Source organism: Olea europaea, chromosome 10 (genome assembly GCF_002742605.1).
Source record: "Olea europaea var. sylvestris chromosome 10, O_europaea_v1, whole genome shotgun sequence".
Classification (NCBI taxonomy): Eukaryota; Viridiplantae; Streptophyta; class Magnoliopsida; order Lamiales; family Oleaceae; genus Olea; species Olea europaea.
The window spans coordinates 28,386,950-28,406,290 of NC_036246.1; the positions used below are offsets into that span (position 1 = coordinate 28,386,950).

At 34.5% G+C, this 19,341-nt stretch overlaps 2 protein-coding genes across 5 annotated transcripts in view; both read left to right on the plus strand.

Annotated features, from left to right (window-relative positions):
* The first annotated feature begins 3,824 nt into the window (after positions 1 to 3,824).
* On the plus strand, positions 3,825 to 9,872 carry LOC111401718 (probable Ufm1-specific protease). Of its 2 annotated transcripts, none has more exons than XM_023029579.1 (13): positions 3,825 to 4,155; positions 5,091 to 5,462; positions 6,063 to 6,334; positions 6,431 to 6,518; positions 6,640 to 6,815; positions 7,101 to 7,185; positions 7,813 to 7,938; positions 8,039 to 8,086; positions 8,223 to 8,299; positions 8,616 to 8,704; positions 8,885 to 8,996; positions 9,223 to 9,325; positions 9,467 to 9,872. In XM_023029579.1, exons 1-13 carry the CDS (start codon positions 3,960 to 3,962, stop codon positions 9,694 to 9,696), a joined length of 1,974 nt encoding a protein of 657 aa, XP_022885347.1. In that variant the 5' UTR covers positions 3,825 to 3,959; the 3' UTR covers positions 9,697 to 9,872. The 2 variants fall into 2 exon arrangements, with proteins under 2 accessions (XP_022885347.1, XP_022885346.1); XM_023029578.1 differs by having other exon boundaries at positions 3,826 to 4,155; positions 7,095 to 7,185.
* A 2,642-nt stretch (positions 9,873 to 12,514) lies between these two features.
* LOC111401719 overlaps positions 12,515 to 19,341 on the plus strand; it is a 12,267-nt gene continuing 5,440 nt past the window's right edge. The window contains exons 1-4 of one of the 3 annotated variants that reach the window (XM_023029581.1): positions 12,515 to 12,647; positions 12,830 to 13,112; positions 15,455 to 15,549; positions 15,688 to 17,588. In XM_023029581.1, the coding sequence (XP_022885349.1) occupies positions 12,848 to 13,112; positions 15,455 to 15,549; positions 15,688 to 17,508 (2,181 nt within the window). In that variant the 5' untranslated portion in view covers positions 12,515 to 12,647; positions 12,830 to 12,847 and the 3' untranslated portion in view covers positions 17,509 to 17,588. Of the gene's footprint in view, positions 13,113 to 15,454; positions 15,550 to 15,687; positions 17,589 to 19,341 lie in introns of those variants that run through there. The other 2 variants (XM_023029582.1, XM_023029580.1) reach the window with 2 other exon arrangements.

Sequence of the window (19,341 nt, forward strand, 5' to 3'; positions counted from 1 at the left end):
TATGTATGACTGTCGGAGACCCCCATCTCTATCACCCCCATCCCTATCACCCTCTCGATCACCCCCTCGATCACCGTCTCCGTCAACACATCGCCTACCGGCTATATCACCCTGAAGTGCTGCAATCTCATTCGACAAACCTTTGACCCTTCCTACCAACTGTCGTCCTAGATTATCAACCCTCTCTATCATCTCTCGACGCAGCCCGTCGACCTGCCCCTCTATAAATCTGCTCAAATGGGCGTACAGATCATCAAAATAGTGCCCCTGACTATGTGTGGGAGATCCACATGAGAGGTCTCTGGACAAGGGAGGCGGAGGAGATGCCCTCGACGGTGGAGGAGATGTCGTCGGCGACATCTCTGGCGGAGGAGGAGATGTTGTCGGCGGCATCTCCGGCGGAGGAGGAGATGCCCTCGGCGGAGGTGGTCATGCCCTCAACGAAGGTAATCGTCCATCAACTGGATCAAGCTCCTACACAAGCAACAATATTACAAATTATTAGCTTCATCCGTAAATGCTAACTCATACAAAACGGTAATCAATAGATTGTATTTAATTCGCTCACCCAATCTCGGTCGTGGATCGGATCGGACATATGGTCGTCTTCGGTGTGCGAAACGCCTAATTCACGCACAAGACCCTGAGCCTCCTCCTCCATCGACGGGGTCAACTCGGTTATGACTTCAAGCTGACATATTAATAGTTGAACTAGTTAACGATCATGCAATCAGATGTTAAATCACGCACAATATAAATTACAAATGCATAATACTCACCTGAGGGTCGTCCAGGATAGCCGATAACTGTTTCCCAGTGGGACATCCCTCCGATCAAAATGCTCTCCAATGGTGCATCCGAGGATAGCATGTCTCCCCTCGCCTCGAAAATTGGGCACCCAATATGGAGACGGCCTCATACGCCCAGATCTGCAACACATACAGTTATTATATATAAATTCAATATGAAAATAATTTTAACATTCATTATGTTAACCATTTACGTACACCGCCCGGGGCAATCCATAGGTGTCGTACTTACGCATGGCTCCCTTCAATTTCGAGTGCGTTCTGGTGAAGACGTGCACAGTATTCTCAAAACATCTTCGATCCCACGGATAGTCGTTGAAACGATCGATGTTGTCAATGATCTCCAGATGGAAGATGTCGATCGCAATCTTCTTATGGTGACACTGCACCACGCTCTTAAGGATGTAGACCAGACCTAACTTCAGTCTGTCTAACATTTGATCACACCTCCTGATTGCGTCCAACAGCTGTGTAAAGAGCACAGTACCCTGTCCCTCGAAGTAAGCGTCATGAAGCATATTTCTTCTCTGAGTCCCATCACCAACTGCTTCATCGCCCGTAATCTTTAATCCCGTAATCAGAGCAAACTCGAACATTGAAAAACTGGCGATTTTACCCCCGATTGCAAAGTGGAGGGCATCGCTGTCGACTAGACTCAGCAATCGACATAGAAGTGTATCAATAATTTGACCCGAGTATTGCAGATCTCTCAAGGGGTACAAGGGCCACAAAAAGGACTGGCGCAGCATATTAGCATGCTGATCATCAAGCAGCTCTAACACAGCTGTGAAACTATCAAAAATACTATTCCACGTAACTTTGTCTGGCATCTGTCTCAACTCTGCGTCAAGATGATAATCTATCCTATACAAATTCAAAATGTTAGAACATTGTACAAGTCATAATAGTAATAACGGAAAATTTAGCGAACGAAATTGTAACTACAATATGCAAAACGCAAATTCATAATAATTAAAATTATCAATAATGTGAATTTTTTTATCCTATTATCAATAATGTCAATTTTTTCCAATTATCCCAATCATCCTATTATCAATTTTTCCCAATTACCACAAAATAAAAATAAATATTAAATTTCAAATTAAATTTTCAATAATTATTTCAAATTATTATTTAACAAAAATGAAAAAATAAAAATAAATATTAAAACAGAAATTAAATGTAAAAAATTTTATTTAAATTTAATCGTAACAATTTTATTTAAATTCGACAAACTAAATAATTTATTATTTATTAAAACCAAATAATAATAAAATTAAATTATTAAATTATTTGTGAAAAAATTTGGGCAAAAAAAAGTAATATTATTTATCAAAAACTGATAATAAAAATAAAAATAAATATTAAATTTCAAATTAAATTTCCAACAATTATTTCAAATTACAATTAAAAATTTCCCAACAATTATTTCAAATTAGTATTTACCAAAAATGAAAAAATAAAAATAAATAGTAAAACAAAAATTAAATGTAAAAATTTTATTTAAATTTAGTCATAACAATTTTATTTAAATTCGACAAACTAAATAATTTATTATTTATTAAAACCAAATAATAATAAAATTTTAAAATTAAATTATTAAATTATTTGTGAAAAAAAATGGGCAAAAAAAAGTAATACTATTTATCAAAAACTAATAATAAAAATAAAAATAAATATTAAAACAAAAATTAAATGTAATTTTTTTTTTAAATTTAGTCGTAACAATTTATTTAAATTCGACAAACTAAATAATTTATTATTTATTAAAATAAAATAATAATAAAATTTAAATTAAATTATTCTTGAAAAAAAAAATTGGGCAAAAAAATGAAAAAATATGTAATATTATTTATCAAAAACTAATAATAAAAATAAAAATAAATATTTAATTTCAAATTAAATTTTCAACAATTATTTTAAATTACAATTAAAAATTTCCCAACAATTATTTTAAATTATTATTTACCAAAAATGAAAAAATAAAAATAAATATTAAAACAAAAATTAAATATAAAAATTTAATTTAAATTTAGTCGTAACAATTTTATTTAAATTCGACAAACTAAATAATTTATTATTTATTAAAACCAAATAATAAAAAAAAATTAAAATTAAATTATTAAATTATTTGTGAAAAAAAATTGGGCAAAAAAAAAGTAATATTATTTATCAAAAACTAATAATAAATATAAATATAAATATGAAATTTCAAATTAAATTTCCAACAATTATTTCAAATTACAATTAAAAATTTTCCAACTATTATTTCAAATTATTATTTACCAAAATTGAAAAAATAAAAATAAATATTAAAACAAAAATTAAATGTAAAAATTTTATTTAAATTTAGTCGTAATAATTTTATTTAAATTTGACAAACTAAATAATTTATTATTTATTAAAACCAAATAATAAAAAAATTAAAATTAAATTATTAAATTATTTGTGAAAAAAATTGGAAAAAAAATAAAAAAATAATGGGTTGACTGTCACACCGACTGCAATACCACTGCTACTCAACTATTAACAGTTGGGTTTCAACCAAAATGACCGACTGCACCAGCAGACGGCCTTATTCACGCTTTCTCGTGTGCAGTCGGCCTTATTCACGCTTTCTCGCCGAAAAATCATTATTTCCGACGAGGAAAGCTTCCAAATTCAAACAACCAATATTTTTTTTTACACTACATAAACCCTATTTTACTAATATAAACAAATAAATATTGAAAAAATCTCCAAAATCTAAATATTAAATCAACCTTGCTTCGACCAGTTTTTTGAGAGTCGGTTTTGTGATTTTCAGTTTTGTATGAGTCAATTTTGTGAGAGTGGGTTTTGTGAGGGTATTTTGGAATGTTAAGCTTTAAATTCGATTTTTTTTAATTACAGAAAGGGGTTAATGGTTACTTTGGAAATAGCATCGACTTATTCGGTCATTTCCTATCATTTCCTCGGCAGACACACCCAATTGGCCCGGCCCGAATTCAGGGAACGTGACAGATTTCCATTTGACTTGGTTTTTCCCTTTTCCACGTTTCATAATTCATACCGATCCTCCCCACGCCACCCCCCTCTCGGGCGCCTCTCCCCATGCTGAATCTCTCTCTCCGTAGCTATTGATTTCGATTCAATCGCATAGAAATTCAAATGGAGAAGGAGATTACCGAAAACGGAATGGGAATTCGGATTCTATGCCGCCGGCTGGTGATTTTGAAGAAAGAATCAGGCATTCAGTGGCTAATTGGATCTCCATTCTTCCCTTCACTCACTATAGTTTCCACCCTCCGTTGCCTTCACACCCTCGGCTCTGATTCACTCTCTCCCGATTTCGTCAAGGAATCAGGTATGTAGTTGTTTATATTGATGTATGTGTTTATGTTTTCGTGGAATTTTTGATAAGATTAAGCTTTTAAATGAGGTAAAACTTGAATTCGAGTATTGTCACCTATCGTGATGACCTTTGCCTAAATTTTAAATTTTTATATATAAAGTGATTAACAGTCTAGGTTGTTGATACTCGCAGACGTGTGCATAAATTGGTTTTGTATATGTGGTTGTAACTTGCATGGCAGGGTGGTGAATTGTGTGACATTGTAGTTTCTTAAAGTTTATGGTGAAAAATGGATTGGGGAACTGGGCTGCAGGTGCTAAAGAAGGTAGAGGACCCTGTGTATATATTGATACTTGGATGTATTTGAGTGCATTTTTATAGCATCAAAGCCTATTTATACTCACATGTGTGGACATCAAATTAATTTATGTGTACGCTGTTGTACCTTGCTCTGGCAGGGTGGTGAATTATTTGATATTGTATTTTTTTTAAGTAAACAATTATTGAATAAAATAAGGAAACTGAGTTGCTAAAGAAGGTAGACTATGGACCATGTATGACACGTATGAACTCGTGTATATGGTACGAGTATTTGGGATTCTGCATTGTAATAAATAATAAATGCTGTTCAAAAAATGTGTCTTTCTTCTTGTTATTGATGCTTGACTGACAATTATTGAGAAGAGCAGCGTACAATCTTTTCCATGTTCTTTTGGCAATTTACCATGGTCTACATGATTTAAAATGTTCTAGACTTTCAGTTTCTTTTAGTCTTAGTATTATGGAACATGCTATTGAATGGAAATGAAGAATTGCAAATGGTGAAGAGTTAAATCTTTGCACAATAGTTTCTGCATGATGTACTAAAATCAATATTCTTGCACATGCTTCAATGCTTGATTTTTGGTATTTTTCCTAGTTAAATTGATATATGAAATTTGTGACAGATGACATAATAAGTCTGCTTCCCAAGGGATTTGAAGTAATTGGAGCATTGATTGCTGATGATAGAAATGACATGAAAATTGAAAAAATAGTAGGGAATGCTATTTCAGCAGTTAGAAAATTGAGGAAATCCCTCTATAGCATTGACAATGATTGTCAGGTACTGATTGGAGCTGTATTAGATTTGAAAAATGGTGTCGGTGAGCGTGATGTTCAGTTTTTTATGTCAAGAGCAGGAAAATCTGATAGTGTGGAGGAAGTAGGTACCATTTTGTATGAAGATGAGCCTGAGAAGTTTGTTTGGGATAGAGGTTGTATAGTTCGATGTGAGCTTCCGTTAAGGCTGCCGTTGTATTATCACCCGAACACTAAAGGTGAACTTTTTCATACCGCATTTATTTATTTATTGATTTTCGTATTTGATTGATTTCTGTTCATGGAAAAATGTACATAAAGAAATATTTAACATGCTTTGACAAAGATTGACATTTTTGAACTTTTAGAACAGAAGATAAACAGAAAGCAAGCAAGTTATAAATGTAAAAAATGTGAGATTTTTCGTAATTTATGTACAGTTTTTATTTTTCTTATTGTTGAATTAGTTTGAATTTTAATACAGTTTAGAACAATAGTAATCGCTTAAAAAAGTCCATGCCCATTTCATTTTCCTTTTCACTGTCTTCATTAAATATTCAAAACAAAAGTAGCTATTTGTTAATTATTGATATCAATAATGCCAGCAAAGAATATAAATTGCTGAACAGTTTCTTCACAAAAAAATCAATGAAGAACTAGTCAATCAAGGCCATTAGTTTCTGCGTATATGCATGGTGATGCTTGATGCATACCCTGCCATTAGATCTTGGGAAGCCATCAATTTGTAAAGCAAAAATGTGGGCTATGCTTTACTTCGACGAGAGAATTTGCTTCTACCTTTTCTTTTTTTGGCGCTGACTAAATTCTGTGCTCCTTAGATGTGGAGGGCATGTATGCCCAAGCTGTTACAAATGTAGAGTGTAAATTTAGAGATCCACAAGTTACATACCTTATAGAGGCCCATAACAGTCACTCAACTGGTGGACCCCAGCCAATTGTTCTTCATGGCACAGAACTGAATCAGCCAGAGGAACTTCCCAAAAATGCTTTTTCAATTGAAACTGCTAGAGAGTCCACTGCAAAGTCTTTAGCCTGTTCTTACTTTTGCTCAGAAAGTAAAGACACAGAGCCATTTACTTCTGTGGAGGAGGTAAAAATTTTCAGTCACCTCGATTTACTAATAATTTTTTTACTGTTTAATGAATTCACTCTTTACAAGTAGCTGTTGAAAAAACTTTATGCTTAGAATGCAGATAAAATTCTAGTTAACATCTTGTTTAATAGATCGAGAAATTCTCACAAACCTGCAGCGCCTATTGCTGAATATTATCCAGGTATTAGAACTTTTGACCTTGTGGGCTGTTCTTGTGATCTTTTCCTTTTTAGCCTGCTGGAGTTTGATATTTCTCCTTCATTACTTTGAATCTTACTACTACTTCACCTGTTTTGTTTCAGCGACAGAAGGAGTTAAACTTTTGGTCGTAAACCACAAATTAGATGTGCTTTGCTATGCAGCAAAGGATCTTTTGTTGATGGATGTAGTTTCCAAGTTACTCATTCCTGCATTAGTTGATCAGTTACATTCATTGAAGAACAAAATCTCGTCCAGTCTCTTAACAGAACACCCAAAGGTCATACTTTTAGAGTGTCATACCATTCATGAGAGCCTATATAAGCAGAATAATGTACACTACTATCTAATATATGCTAAATCCAGAGGTTATGTGCACTTTACAATATTTTCTATATGCATTTTAATTAATACAACACATGAAATTTATGTGCGTTGATTTCTGACTGGGTTTACCTGTAGGTCCTTCTTTCAATCTCTGCAAGTTTTTCTTGTCCTTTTTTTATCCATATTCCTGACCACAATCTCTGAAATGAGGAATAGCTTTACTCTTCTGCAGCTACAGCCATACCACTTCATGCCTTCAGGTTTTTTACATCCAATAACGGCTATGTATGAACTCAGTTATGGAGAGACAGAAATGAAGCAAGGTATTTTGAATTCATACTTCTGTAACACATATTGTGGCTGGAAATATGTATTCCATAACCTGAGAATGGCAAATAAGAGATATTGAAGCACTCCCAAACCCCTTTCTCCTGCAGTGTGCAAGCAGAATATTCTTATTCTATCAGTTTCTTTTATTCAATTGCACAGCGTACATAACGTGCACTTCAGTTGTTGTGTATAGGATCAGCCGAACAGCGGTATAATAGTCTTTCTTATATAGGACTTGATTGTAATCCTCTTTTCTCCTCTTTTCTGCTTTTGGACTGAGATATACAAATACACACATACGCAGAAAATATTGAGCTGAGGATTCATTGTCAAAACCTCTTGAACTTTCACTATAGATAGTCTGGAATATTACCAATTGTGTAGCATGTGTTTTAACAATTGAGAAGCTAAATGAGAACCCCAACTTGGTGCGAACAATTCAGAATAATGTGTTTTTCTCCACTTGTGCTACCATCTTTTTATGGGGAACGTGTCTCTTGTTTGGTTGGTTTTCAGAAACTCACAAGGCATTGTTTAGATTTTATATGTAAATACGAGATTTTGAGGCTCTTCTTTTCTTATTACGGTGGCATAAGATATGAAGAACTTTGCATGTGCAGTTGAAGTTCGAAGATCCCTTCACCTGAGACTTGGGTTACCATTTGATCGCCCTCTATTGAGAATTGTTAATGCGATAAGTTTATCTAGAACAAAGGACAACTCAATGGGAAATTCAACTCAAAAAGGTAATTGTGCAGTTTCCTGACTGGCCCACAATTTCTTATCAGTGACTGTTTTCTGAGTGAATGAATTCTTCAAAATTATTGACTCATTTGTGTGTGTTAGGTTCCTATTTGCTCAAGGATGTACATCATGGGATTCAAAGCAGTGGGGGTAAGTTTTGTCTAACGTCTTATGTATGAACCCAGTTGTCTTATGTATGCACCAAGTTTCCACATTTTATGTACTACTATTTCTTTTTAATGAATTTACTGGTACATGTTTTTCTGACATATATTCGGTTGTGCAGTATCTGGTGGTTTTGTTTCTCTGGTTCAAGGTTCTTACGAGTATTATCATTACCTACAAGATGGATTTGATGACTCGGTAACACAGTTTCATTTTGCAAACCCTTCTGTTTGCTGATGTTTATCTGTAGAATAAAAAAAGGATGTTCAATTTCCTTTTATGAACCCTTCCTTTTATTCAATACTGTTAAAAATAGCTTGTACTATGACTTGATTTAAAGGCATTCAGTTCCTCTTAACTTCGGTTCTGGTGAGATCCTTTATGTTACTAATGTCAATAATTATCGCATGGAATTCAAATCATATTTTTATCATCACACTGAGATGCTCTTAGTTATTTTAGATTGTTAGGGTTTTAATTTTGATCATTGTTTTCTATAATATTTACATGTCAGGGCTGGGGTTGTGCTTACCGCTCTCTGCAGACTATTATTTCATGGTTCAGGCTGCAACATTACACTTCCATTCACGTCCCTTCACACAGGTACTTAAGGCTCTGTGATGAGGCTGACATGATTACTAGATGAAGATATTGAACCCCACCCCCCACCCCCCACCCCTTCTCCAATTTGTTGTTTTGTCCGTTACTTTTATCTCCTCCACTTGCGAGTGAGATACGTTTGTTCGAGCTTTCAAGAACATAATCACTGCATGTTGTTTTTAGGGAAATACAGCAGGCGCTTGTAGAGATTGGCGATAAGGACCCTTCATTTGTAGGGTCACGCGAATGGATTGGGGCCATCGAGTTAAGTTTTGTGCTAGACAAGCTTCTTGGTGTAAGTATACTTGTGTTGATTTAGTGAACCAAACATACTCTTTATTCACACATTTCGTAGAACCAACTACTACACACTTGTTATCCACACATTCTGTTTGACCCATAACTTATAATCATAATCATTCCCAAGCTTGCTATTAATATACATTGTATCATTACTAGTCTTGACTCTTATATAATGACCAATGTACTGGGCTCACCTACTTAACTTCTATCCTGAACAGGTTAGTTGCAAGGTCATTAATGTGAGATCTGGAGCTGAGCTTCCTGAAAAATGTCGTGAACTTGCATTACATTTCGAGAATCAAGGAACACCCATAATGATTGGTCAGAATTTTTATTACTCATCTCATATTTCTAAAATGTCGAATGAAGATCATATTTCGTTGATTTTTGCTTAGCCATAGAATTTGTGTTAAAAGAACGAAAACAAGATATAAAAGCAATTCCCGGGGCTTGTACTTACAGGTGGAGGTGTTCTTGCATATACCCTCTTGGGGGTCGATTATAACGAGGCAAGTGGAGATTGTGCATTTCTTATACTCGACCCTCACTATACTGGGAACGACGACCACAAGAAAATCGTGAATGGTGGATGGTGTGGGTGGAAAAAGGCAATTGATAGCAAGGGAAAGCATTTCTTCTTGCATAACAAATTTTACAATCTCTTGCTTCCTCAGAGACCAAACATGGTCTAGTTTAACTTACAGTTTAGAAGTAGGCTGAGGAATTTACTACAGATGCAGCGTAGTTTGAGATCAGCAGTATAAAATATGTTTGGAGATTATATTTTGTACCTTTTTCTTTGTACTGTATTGTGGAGTAAGCCCCGTTTGGTAGCAATTTTTCAATACAAAAAGTTTTTTTATTATTATTTCACTATTCTTATCGTTATTTTTGACTTCACTCACAGGTAAGACCCACTTTTTTCTCTAACAGTCAAAAAATCAATTCTCATAATCACTATCGAACAGATCCAAAAACATTAGATGAGATTGAAAATTTTCTGCCTAAATTGTTTGCTGTTATTGAACTTCGGCAAGATTTCAAATGGGTCACCGAACTTTAATTTGTATCAATGGGGTAAATGAACTACAATCAAGTTTCAAATTTCACCACTCCAGCTATCACATTCCTTCACCTATCGGCCTCAAATTGATAGAAATTGCTCATTTGACAATCACAAGATAATTTATTTTTCACATGATTGCTACTTGAGACCCTAGAAGAGAAAATGGTAAAATGAGGGTTATGATGTCTTTAAATTAATGGATTAAAAGATGTCTTTTCTTTTTTGGTCCCCTTATTTTAACTTTTTTGATGACATATGGTAAAAACTAAAAAGACATGCTGATATCATCTTATTTGGGAAACATTAAATTTAAACTTTAATTTTTCCAAAATATAGCTCCAAAATCTGAACCCGAATCCATGAACCTCGTTCACACGGGTGCTCCATTTAGGCATTTACGATCCATATTGAGAAATTTCCTTGGAAGTCACGTAACTTACATGCTTGTTTATTTTTAGTCGCGCTACTTATATTTTTATTTCAATTTGATCGTTATATGTTTTTATGTTGTCAAAACTAAACGAGTGATGAATATATGATGTGACGGTTGTTCGACATTAAAGTAGCTATTGATTTCAATAAATAATGAATTTAGTTCCTGTCTGACAATTATTATTTGAAAAAAAGAAAATTCTATATATTTATTTTCAACTGCTAATTCACATAATAAAATATTTCGAATGTAAATTTAATTTTTTTTTATACTTTTTAATTACATATTCTCTTAAAAATCATTATTCAAAAATATTATTATTTTTTCCGAATAATGACCATCAAACTGGGTTTAATTAAAGCAAAACTTAAGTTTAGTGATGTATAGGAAAGTTTGGCCCCAATTAATTTGAATTATAATGGGAGAAATAGGTCTTTTTTTTTTTTTTTTTTTGAAAAATGAGTGGTTGTAAAAGAATGGAAAAATTTCGATTTACGTGTAATGTTATTTTATTGAAGATTTTGTGGTTGGAAATAGAAGGGAGAAAAATTTAATTTAAATTAATGAAACGGGGGTTGATTTATAGTAAAATTTTCCTTCTGGCACGTACAATATTTATATTTGAGATCAACTCACGGGATAAATGTAGCAACTTATTTGGAAAATGGATTGCATTGGAGTTCCTCCATCGAGAGAACCTAGATACATCCCTTCATGGTTAATTTCACTTACTCTATCTACAAATCTACTTTGAACACCAACTTTAAATTATTTCATTTATATTACTGAACTTTAAAAATCATTTCAATTACACCATCGTGCTAAAAAGTCATTCAATTTTCAATATATCTTTTAACATTTTCATGACGATGAAGTTCAGCGATGCAAATTGAACCATTTCTGAAGTTTAAAACTCTCGTGACGATAGAACTAAAACGAAGTGAAGAACAGTGATGTAAATAGATGTTAGACAAATGTGACAACATAACTAAAATAAAAATTAATGAAGTACATAGATATGTAAGAACATTTTCAAAAGACTTTCTATTTTTAAAGAGTATATTCTATTATTTGGAAAGTATTTATAAATTTAGAGAATTAAAATTTTGGAATACTCCAATAAGCTCTTTATTTTTAACACTTAATTTTACTACTCTACAAAAATATTTATTATTTTTTGTCTTTTATTTTAACTAGCTTTTCCTTTAAATTATTTTATTATTTTCCTACATTAAAAATTAAAATACTTTGAATACATTTAATTATAGAGCGTGAACTCTCTAAATTAAAATGTTAATTTAAAGAATTTCATGAAATATTATTTTAATGATTAACTATTTAAAATAGAGAAATCTCATATTTAAATGATTTTCTAAAGATGCTCTAGGTAATGTTATTAATAGTACCGTTGTTACGATACCAATTTGAGTGAAACTAATGTTATTAAATAAAAAGTATAATTAATTACATAATTTAACATTTGGCCCTTGTTTGAGCGCCATTATTTTTATTAGAATGCATTTTGAATAGGATATTGATGAGAAATGTGTGATTAAAAAATAAAAAAAAATTTAAATTTACTTGTAATATTATTTTATTGAAAAATATGTGACTAAAATGATATCAAATTACTGTTTAAAAATATATTTTTTTAAATGAATGTTGGTCAAACAGGATGTTAATTAAATTTATCATGAAATGTTACATACTATTAGGGTCCCTTTGATTGTAAAGATGGAATTTGGGTGAAAAGAAAACGAATTTCAGGGAATTGAATTGTCTACATTTTGTTTTCCTAGGAATTGTAAATTATTGTATTTGATTGGTATAACTTTTCACGTGAAAAATTATGAAATAAAAGTATTTTTTGGTGTTCGTTTAGCTTTATTTTATATAAAAATTATCAATTAAAGGGATAGATTTTACTGATACTAGAAATTAAATTTGTTTTCATTACCAAAAAAAAATTAAGAAAATCATATATGTTTTAGTACTCATTTAACTTTATATAGACCCTTCATTCTCATCCATTTCCTCTCCCTGACAAAACTCGCACCTCTACAAAAATCATCATTGTCTTGGTACATAGTACATAAATTCAGATGTTCAGTATATACCTAAATGTAGGACGCTAACTCACACAGGTAAATTGATTCGAAGTTAAAGGGTTCTCATTTTAAACTGTTAGTTTTCTGGGTCGGAATCCTTTTGAAGGATTAATGGGTAAAGACATTAAAAATGACATGGCATCGAAATATACGGTGTAATGAAATGTTTTAATGTTGTGAATATAGTTAGTTTTTGATGATTTTGTTTGTTTATCTAGTTTTATTAGGGAGAGGAAATGGGGAGCAGAGAGGGGTTTTTAACGGAGGGGCAGAGGGAGATGCTTAGAATAGCTACGGAGAATGCGGAGGTAATTTCTACGTTATCTTCGGCGACATCGCCCAACGATACGGGCCTGAGATCTTCAAGTCGGACGTCATTTGTGCTGTCCGAGCACCACCATGTTAAGGCTCCGAATGGTGGGCAGTCTGCTGCAGCGGGTGGCGTGGCTGTAAGACATGTGCGCCGCTCACATTCAGGGAAATCTATACGAGTTAAGAAGGGTAAGGCTCTGAAGAAAATAATGATGGTTAACCACGATAGTTAGAAATAGCTTTTCTTTCTGTTAATTAATTTTTATGGTTCACCTTATGGTAGAATTTTCTTTAATTTATTTAGTGGCTCATCAGAGGTTGAAGAAAAATGTGCCTCGTCGCTCTATCATTTTTATTACTTTTTACTGTAGCCTTCAATTCAGAGGCTTAAACAACGTGGTTTTAGTTAAACATTTCTTACTTATCTATGGAAAACGCTGAAATGAGGAGGAAAAATAGTCGTTTTGTGGTATAAGAAACTCAATTTTATTCTCTCGATAAAAAAGAAAGCATTTAGAATGTTTTGGTTTAATTCAACCATGAGGGTTTAATGTAATTTCATTGAGCTTGCATTGATATTTCTCCGTCTGATAGGGGCTGTGTGCATATTAATTAAATTATGAGTTTCATTGCTGATGTTTTATTGGCCGAGCATGGATTTTGCATGTGATAGTTTCTTTTGAAGTAAAGTTCGATCTTCCCTTGATAATTTAAGGAAAGAGTTAATGTTTGTATACAAAAGATCGGGCCACTTTTGTTTTGCATTTTTTTACGACAGTATGGGAATTAAAGAATGTGTCAGAATGATTTGTAGTTACTTGACCAACGTGCTTAGTCATTTTTGTACCCATCTCCTTGGAAAAGAGTGGCCTAAATAGGGAGCATTGTAATGCACGGTGACACATGTTGTTTCCTCACCGAAATTGTTTGATTCAGTAAGATTTTCATATCATTTAGCCTACATGATTTTTGGGTACTCTTGGCAAAATTTGTTCTTTCTTGCACTGACCTTTTCACAGGTTAGTACCTAACAAGCACTATCACAACATATGCCATTTTACTTTAGTAAGATGCAAGTTTTGAAATGACTGTCCAATCTCTTTGTTTGTGTGGCTGCATAATCACTTAATATGGGAATTTTGTATAGACTACTCATTCTTTTCTTTTCTGAAATGCGCCTTGCAATTTGATTGCCTACTTTAATGCAAAACTCATGTCATTTAATTGAAACAAATCTTGCTAAAATAAACACAGCGTAAACAGATTACAAAGGTTTCTTTTAAGTGCACGTTTTTGCATAGTTGTATGCAATTATACCATCTAGAACAATTTTATTACTGCGTTTCTTAGTTAGGATTATAGATATTGGATTTTGGCTCAAGATCCACTTTTTCCATTCTCTTGGAATAATCATGTATCCTAGGCAACTTGAATGTTGATTGGGGCTCGATTGCTTGTTAATGTGTTGGACGTGTTGGACCCGCACACATTCACTTTCCAAAAACATTATTATTTTGCTTATTCCAGTCGTGCTGAGGATATATAACAAGAATCTGAGATTCTTTAGAGACATATGACCTACTTAAGATGCTTTAGGGATCAAAATGGAGAACTAAAAAAAGAAAAATGAATACATATATAATATGACAAATTCTAGATTAAAATAGTAGAAAAAATGCTGTAAAATATATTAGTACATATTGTTTCTTTTGATATACGCATTTGAAAACCACCTGCCACCTGCCTTGGAATGGGTACGCATGACTGTGATCCTCTCCAACCCATCTCAAATGTTATTTTCCTTTCCAAAATGTTGTCTACTTCAGTGGTTTGTCATTAAATGGTTCTATTTGACAACTACTGGTTGGTGAAGAAACTTTTAATGGTTGGCATCCTATGTTTCTCGCAAAAGCCTATGAATGGTTCCTCGGAATACTCGTCATGAGATAAAATCAAGATTTATTAATCTGTTCTCTCTCACAGTTGTTTTTTGAAGAAAACTGTTAATGCCTTCCTCGTTTTTCAAATTTTTTGTAAATATAAATTTTTAGTTAAATTAATAATGATGACATTTTATAATGATGTAAAATACTGTTAATGTTCTCTTCATATACGGCATGTCATTATGTGTCAATTAATAGATGGCCGATATCTAAAATTCACGATTGTCTCTGAACTTATTTCTTGGCTATTTACCATGAAGTTATGCAGTTGTCGCCTTTATCAGTTAATGTTGTCTGCAGTCCATGTTGCTTATCTTTTAGAGAAAAAGGGAGAATTCATATATGTATGTCAGTGACTGGTTTCTGTTTGTAGTTATCACGTAACTCGTTTAGTTCTGTCTCAGTTTGTCCCCTGTAAAGTATTTGTGCATAATACCTATAATATGGAGTGCCTGTAGACAAAAGATCACATTAATATGTCAATAATGTCTCTCAAGTGGCAGTCCTGGAGTGCATTTAATAACTGGTGTATGTGCTTCTTGTCTTACGGACGTGGTTTGTTTTGTCTGGTATTCTGATGGTGAACAGATGGTGCCGGCGGTAAAGGTACCTGGGGAAAACTACTTGATACTGATAGTGAATCTTTTCTTGATCATAATGATCCCAACTATGACAGTGGCGAGGTAAATTATATGACAATTCATTATTTTTTTCTCCTGTTTCATTTTTGGATGCATGGAATTTTGGAGCAGGAAAATATATTGTCATTACTTATATATAATTTTATTTCCATTGTTATTTGTTTGGATCTGTCCCAACAGGAGCCATATGAGCTTGTGGGACCAACTGTCTCTGATCCATTGGATGAATACAAGAATGCCGTGGTATCCATCATAGAGGAATACTTCAGCACTGGTGATGTAGAAGTTGCTGCTGCTTGTCTTAAGGAACTAGGATCAAGTGAGTATCATCCCTACTTTGTTAAACGCCTTGTGTCCATGGCCATGGACAGACATGACAGAGAGAAGGAGATGGCTTCAGTTCTGCTCTCAACTCTTTATGCCAATGTTATCAACTCAACCCAGATTCGTCAAGGGTTTTTCATGCTTCTTGAATCTGCTGATGATCTGTCTGTGGACATATTGGATACCGTTGATATCCTTGCTTTATTCATTGCTCGAGCGGTGGTTGACGATATTCTACCTCCATCTTTCATCCCCAAGTCCCGAAAAATGTTTCCAGAGACCTCCAAGGGATTTGAGGTGCTGCAAACTTCGGAGAAAAGCTATCTATTGGCACCGCATCATGCAGAACTTGTCAAGAGGCGATGGGGTGGTAGTACACATCTTACCGTTGAAGAATTGAAGAAAAAGATAGCAGAGCTTTTAAGGGAATATGTAGAAAATGGAGATACGTCTGAAGCCTGTAGGTGTATCAGACAGTTGGGTGTTCCATTTTTTCATCATGAAGTTGTGAAAAGAGCATTAGTTCTAACAATGGAGATAAGTACTGCAGAACCACTCATCCGGAAGCTACTAAAGGAGGCAGCAGACGAGGGTCTGATAAGTTCGAGTCAAATGGTGAAAGGTTTTACTCGGTTAGCTGAGAGCCTTGATGATCTTGCCCTTGATATTCCTTCTGCAAAGACCTTGTTCCAAACCCTTGTTCCTCAGGCAATATCTGAGGGATGGCTTGATGCATCTTACTTACAACCTTTGGGCGAGAATGGAGAGAAACCCAACAAAAATGATGAGAAATTATTCCGTTACAAGGAAGAGGTTGTTACCATTATTCATGAGTACTTCCTTTCTGATGATATTCCTGAATTGATTCGGAGCTTGGAAGATCTTGGGACACCCGAGCATAATCCAATTTTTCTCAAGAAGCTGATCAGTTTAGCCATGGACAGGAAAAATAGAGAGAAGGAGATGGCATCAGTTTTGCTTTCGGCACTTCACATCGAGATCTTCTCGACTGAAGACATGGTCAGTGGCTTTGTTATGCTTTTGGAATCTGCGGAAGATACTGCACTAGACATTTTAGATGCTTCAAATGAACTCGCCTTTTTCCTGGCAGGGGCTGTTATAGATGATGTCCTCGCTCCCTTGAATTTTGAAGAGATTGCAAGTAAGTTGCCAGCAAATTGTAGCGGAAGTGAAACCGTGCATATGGCTCAATCACTTATAGCAGCGCGTCATGGTGGGGAGAGGATCTTGAGGTGTTGGGGCGGAGGTACAGGCTGGGCAGTGGAGGATGCGAAGGACAAGATTCAGAAGCTTCTAGAAGAGTACGAAAGTGGTGGCGTTGCCAGTGAAGCTTGTCAATGCATTCGTGATCTGGGCATGCCTTTCTTTAATCACGAGGTGGTGAAGAAAGCTTTGGTTATGGCAATGGAGAAGAAAAACGACAGGATGCTGGATTTGCTCCAAGAGTGCTTCGGTGAGGGACTGATAACTACCAATCAGATGACTGAAGGTCTCAACAGGATCGAGGACGGGCTAGATGATCTGGCTCTTGACATTCCAAATGCTCAGGATAAGTTCGAGTTTTATGTGAACCATGCTCGTGAAAGAGGCTGGCTCTTACCGGCATTTGGTTCATTTGCCACAGATGTGGTGGCAAGCATTACCGTGAGTTCTTGACAAAGGTAGTTCTCGATCATCTTTTGAACCCTTTGTTGGATAATTTAATGCTTTAAATTATCGGATCTTTCATGTTAAATCATTAAGAAATACAAGAATTAAAGCGGAAGCGTACCTGAATCAGACATGATTAATGCAATATGAATTTTGCGGTATAGTCTTCCAAATCTACACGCAGTCTCCTTTTCCTCTCTGTGATGAGATGCATTAGAGAATGAATAATACGTGCGTATGATCTGGGGATCATAACCTAGTTATATAGGGACGCCCTTTGACCTAATTCGACACATCATAAAATTAGGATTTGGACCCGATCTCTACACATATGTAAACGGTAAACCCATACTTTAATTGGATGCATTAAAGTCCAAAATCGAAGTCTTATTAGATCACTTTAATTGGGCTCAATCGAATTCGATAGCCTATAATTTAACACACAATTATTCACACATACAAGTCCATCTATTGATTAAAAAATCCTTACAATCTCCCACTTGGGCTATATGTGTCACTTTATAATTGTGCATTAAACATAACCTTATGAGTACTCAGAATTTTGCTATCATTACCGAATGTATCCCCAAACAATCCCGTCCATCAATCATATCAACATAGGATCAAAGCGGCTTTCGCCACTTTCATTTAGCTAAACCCATCAATGGTCACGTATATCAATATAACCAAATGACATGGATCAAATATGGATGTGTAGCATGAAAATTATATGTAATGTGATCTATAACATGTCTATTTCCAACTGGTCCACCTTAATGCTTTAGTGAGATCATTTTAAACAAATTCAGAGTAATAAACCAAATAATTTTAACCTTAAACTGTATCCAAAATAACAGTATAAGTGTCCAATATGAAAAGCAAAAAATACAAACTCCCACTGAAACTAGATATCCTCAAGAGACACTATACCCATATGAGCAGTGTGCTCATGAAAGACCTTGGGTATTAATCCCTTAGTAAGCGGATCTGCAACCATGGAGTTTGTCCCACTATGCTCTATTGACACATGTTCACTCTGAACTCTTTCTTTAATAGCTAGGAACTTGATCTCTATATGTTTTGACTTCGTCGAGCTCTTGTTGTTATTAGAATACAACATTGCTGATTTATTGTCACAAAATATCTTAAGTGGTCTTTCTATATTGTCCATAATGCACAGCCCAGTGACAATTACGCAGCCATATTCTATAATTTGATGCCTCATAACACTCTATAAACTCCGCTGCCATGGTGGAAGTAGCTATGAGTGTCTGCTTGGCACTCTTCCATGAAATAGCACCTCCAGCAAACAAGTAAATATAGCCTAAAGTGGATCTCCTACTATCTTGGCATCCCGCGAAATCGGAATCAGAATAACTGATGATCTCCAACTGATCCGATCTCCTGTATGTGAGCATGTAGTCTTTTGTTCTCTGTAAATACTGCATGACCCGTTTGGCTGTTTTCCAATGATCCATTCCCGGGTTACTTAAATATCTCCCTAGCATCCCAACAATGTACGCTATATCCGGACGCGTACAAATCTGAGCATACATCACTCTCTATAGCTGAGGAATAAGGAATCTTCTGCATTTCTTCAATTTCCAAGTCATTTTTAGGGCACTGAATTAAGCTGAACTTGTCTCCTTTAGTCACAGGGGTGTCACATGGTTTACAATCTTACATGCCATATCTTTTAAGTACCTTTTCGATATAACTCTTTTGTGATAATCCAATAATACCCCGAGAACGATCTCGCTATATCCGAATTTCCAATACAAAAGAAGCGTCACCTAGATCTTTCATCTCAAAATTCTTTGCTAGAAATCTCTTGGTTTC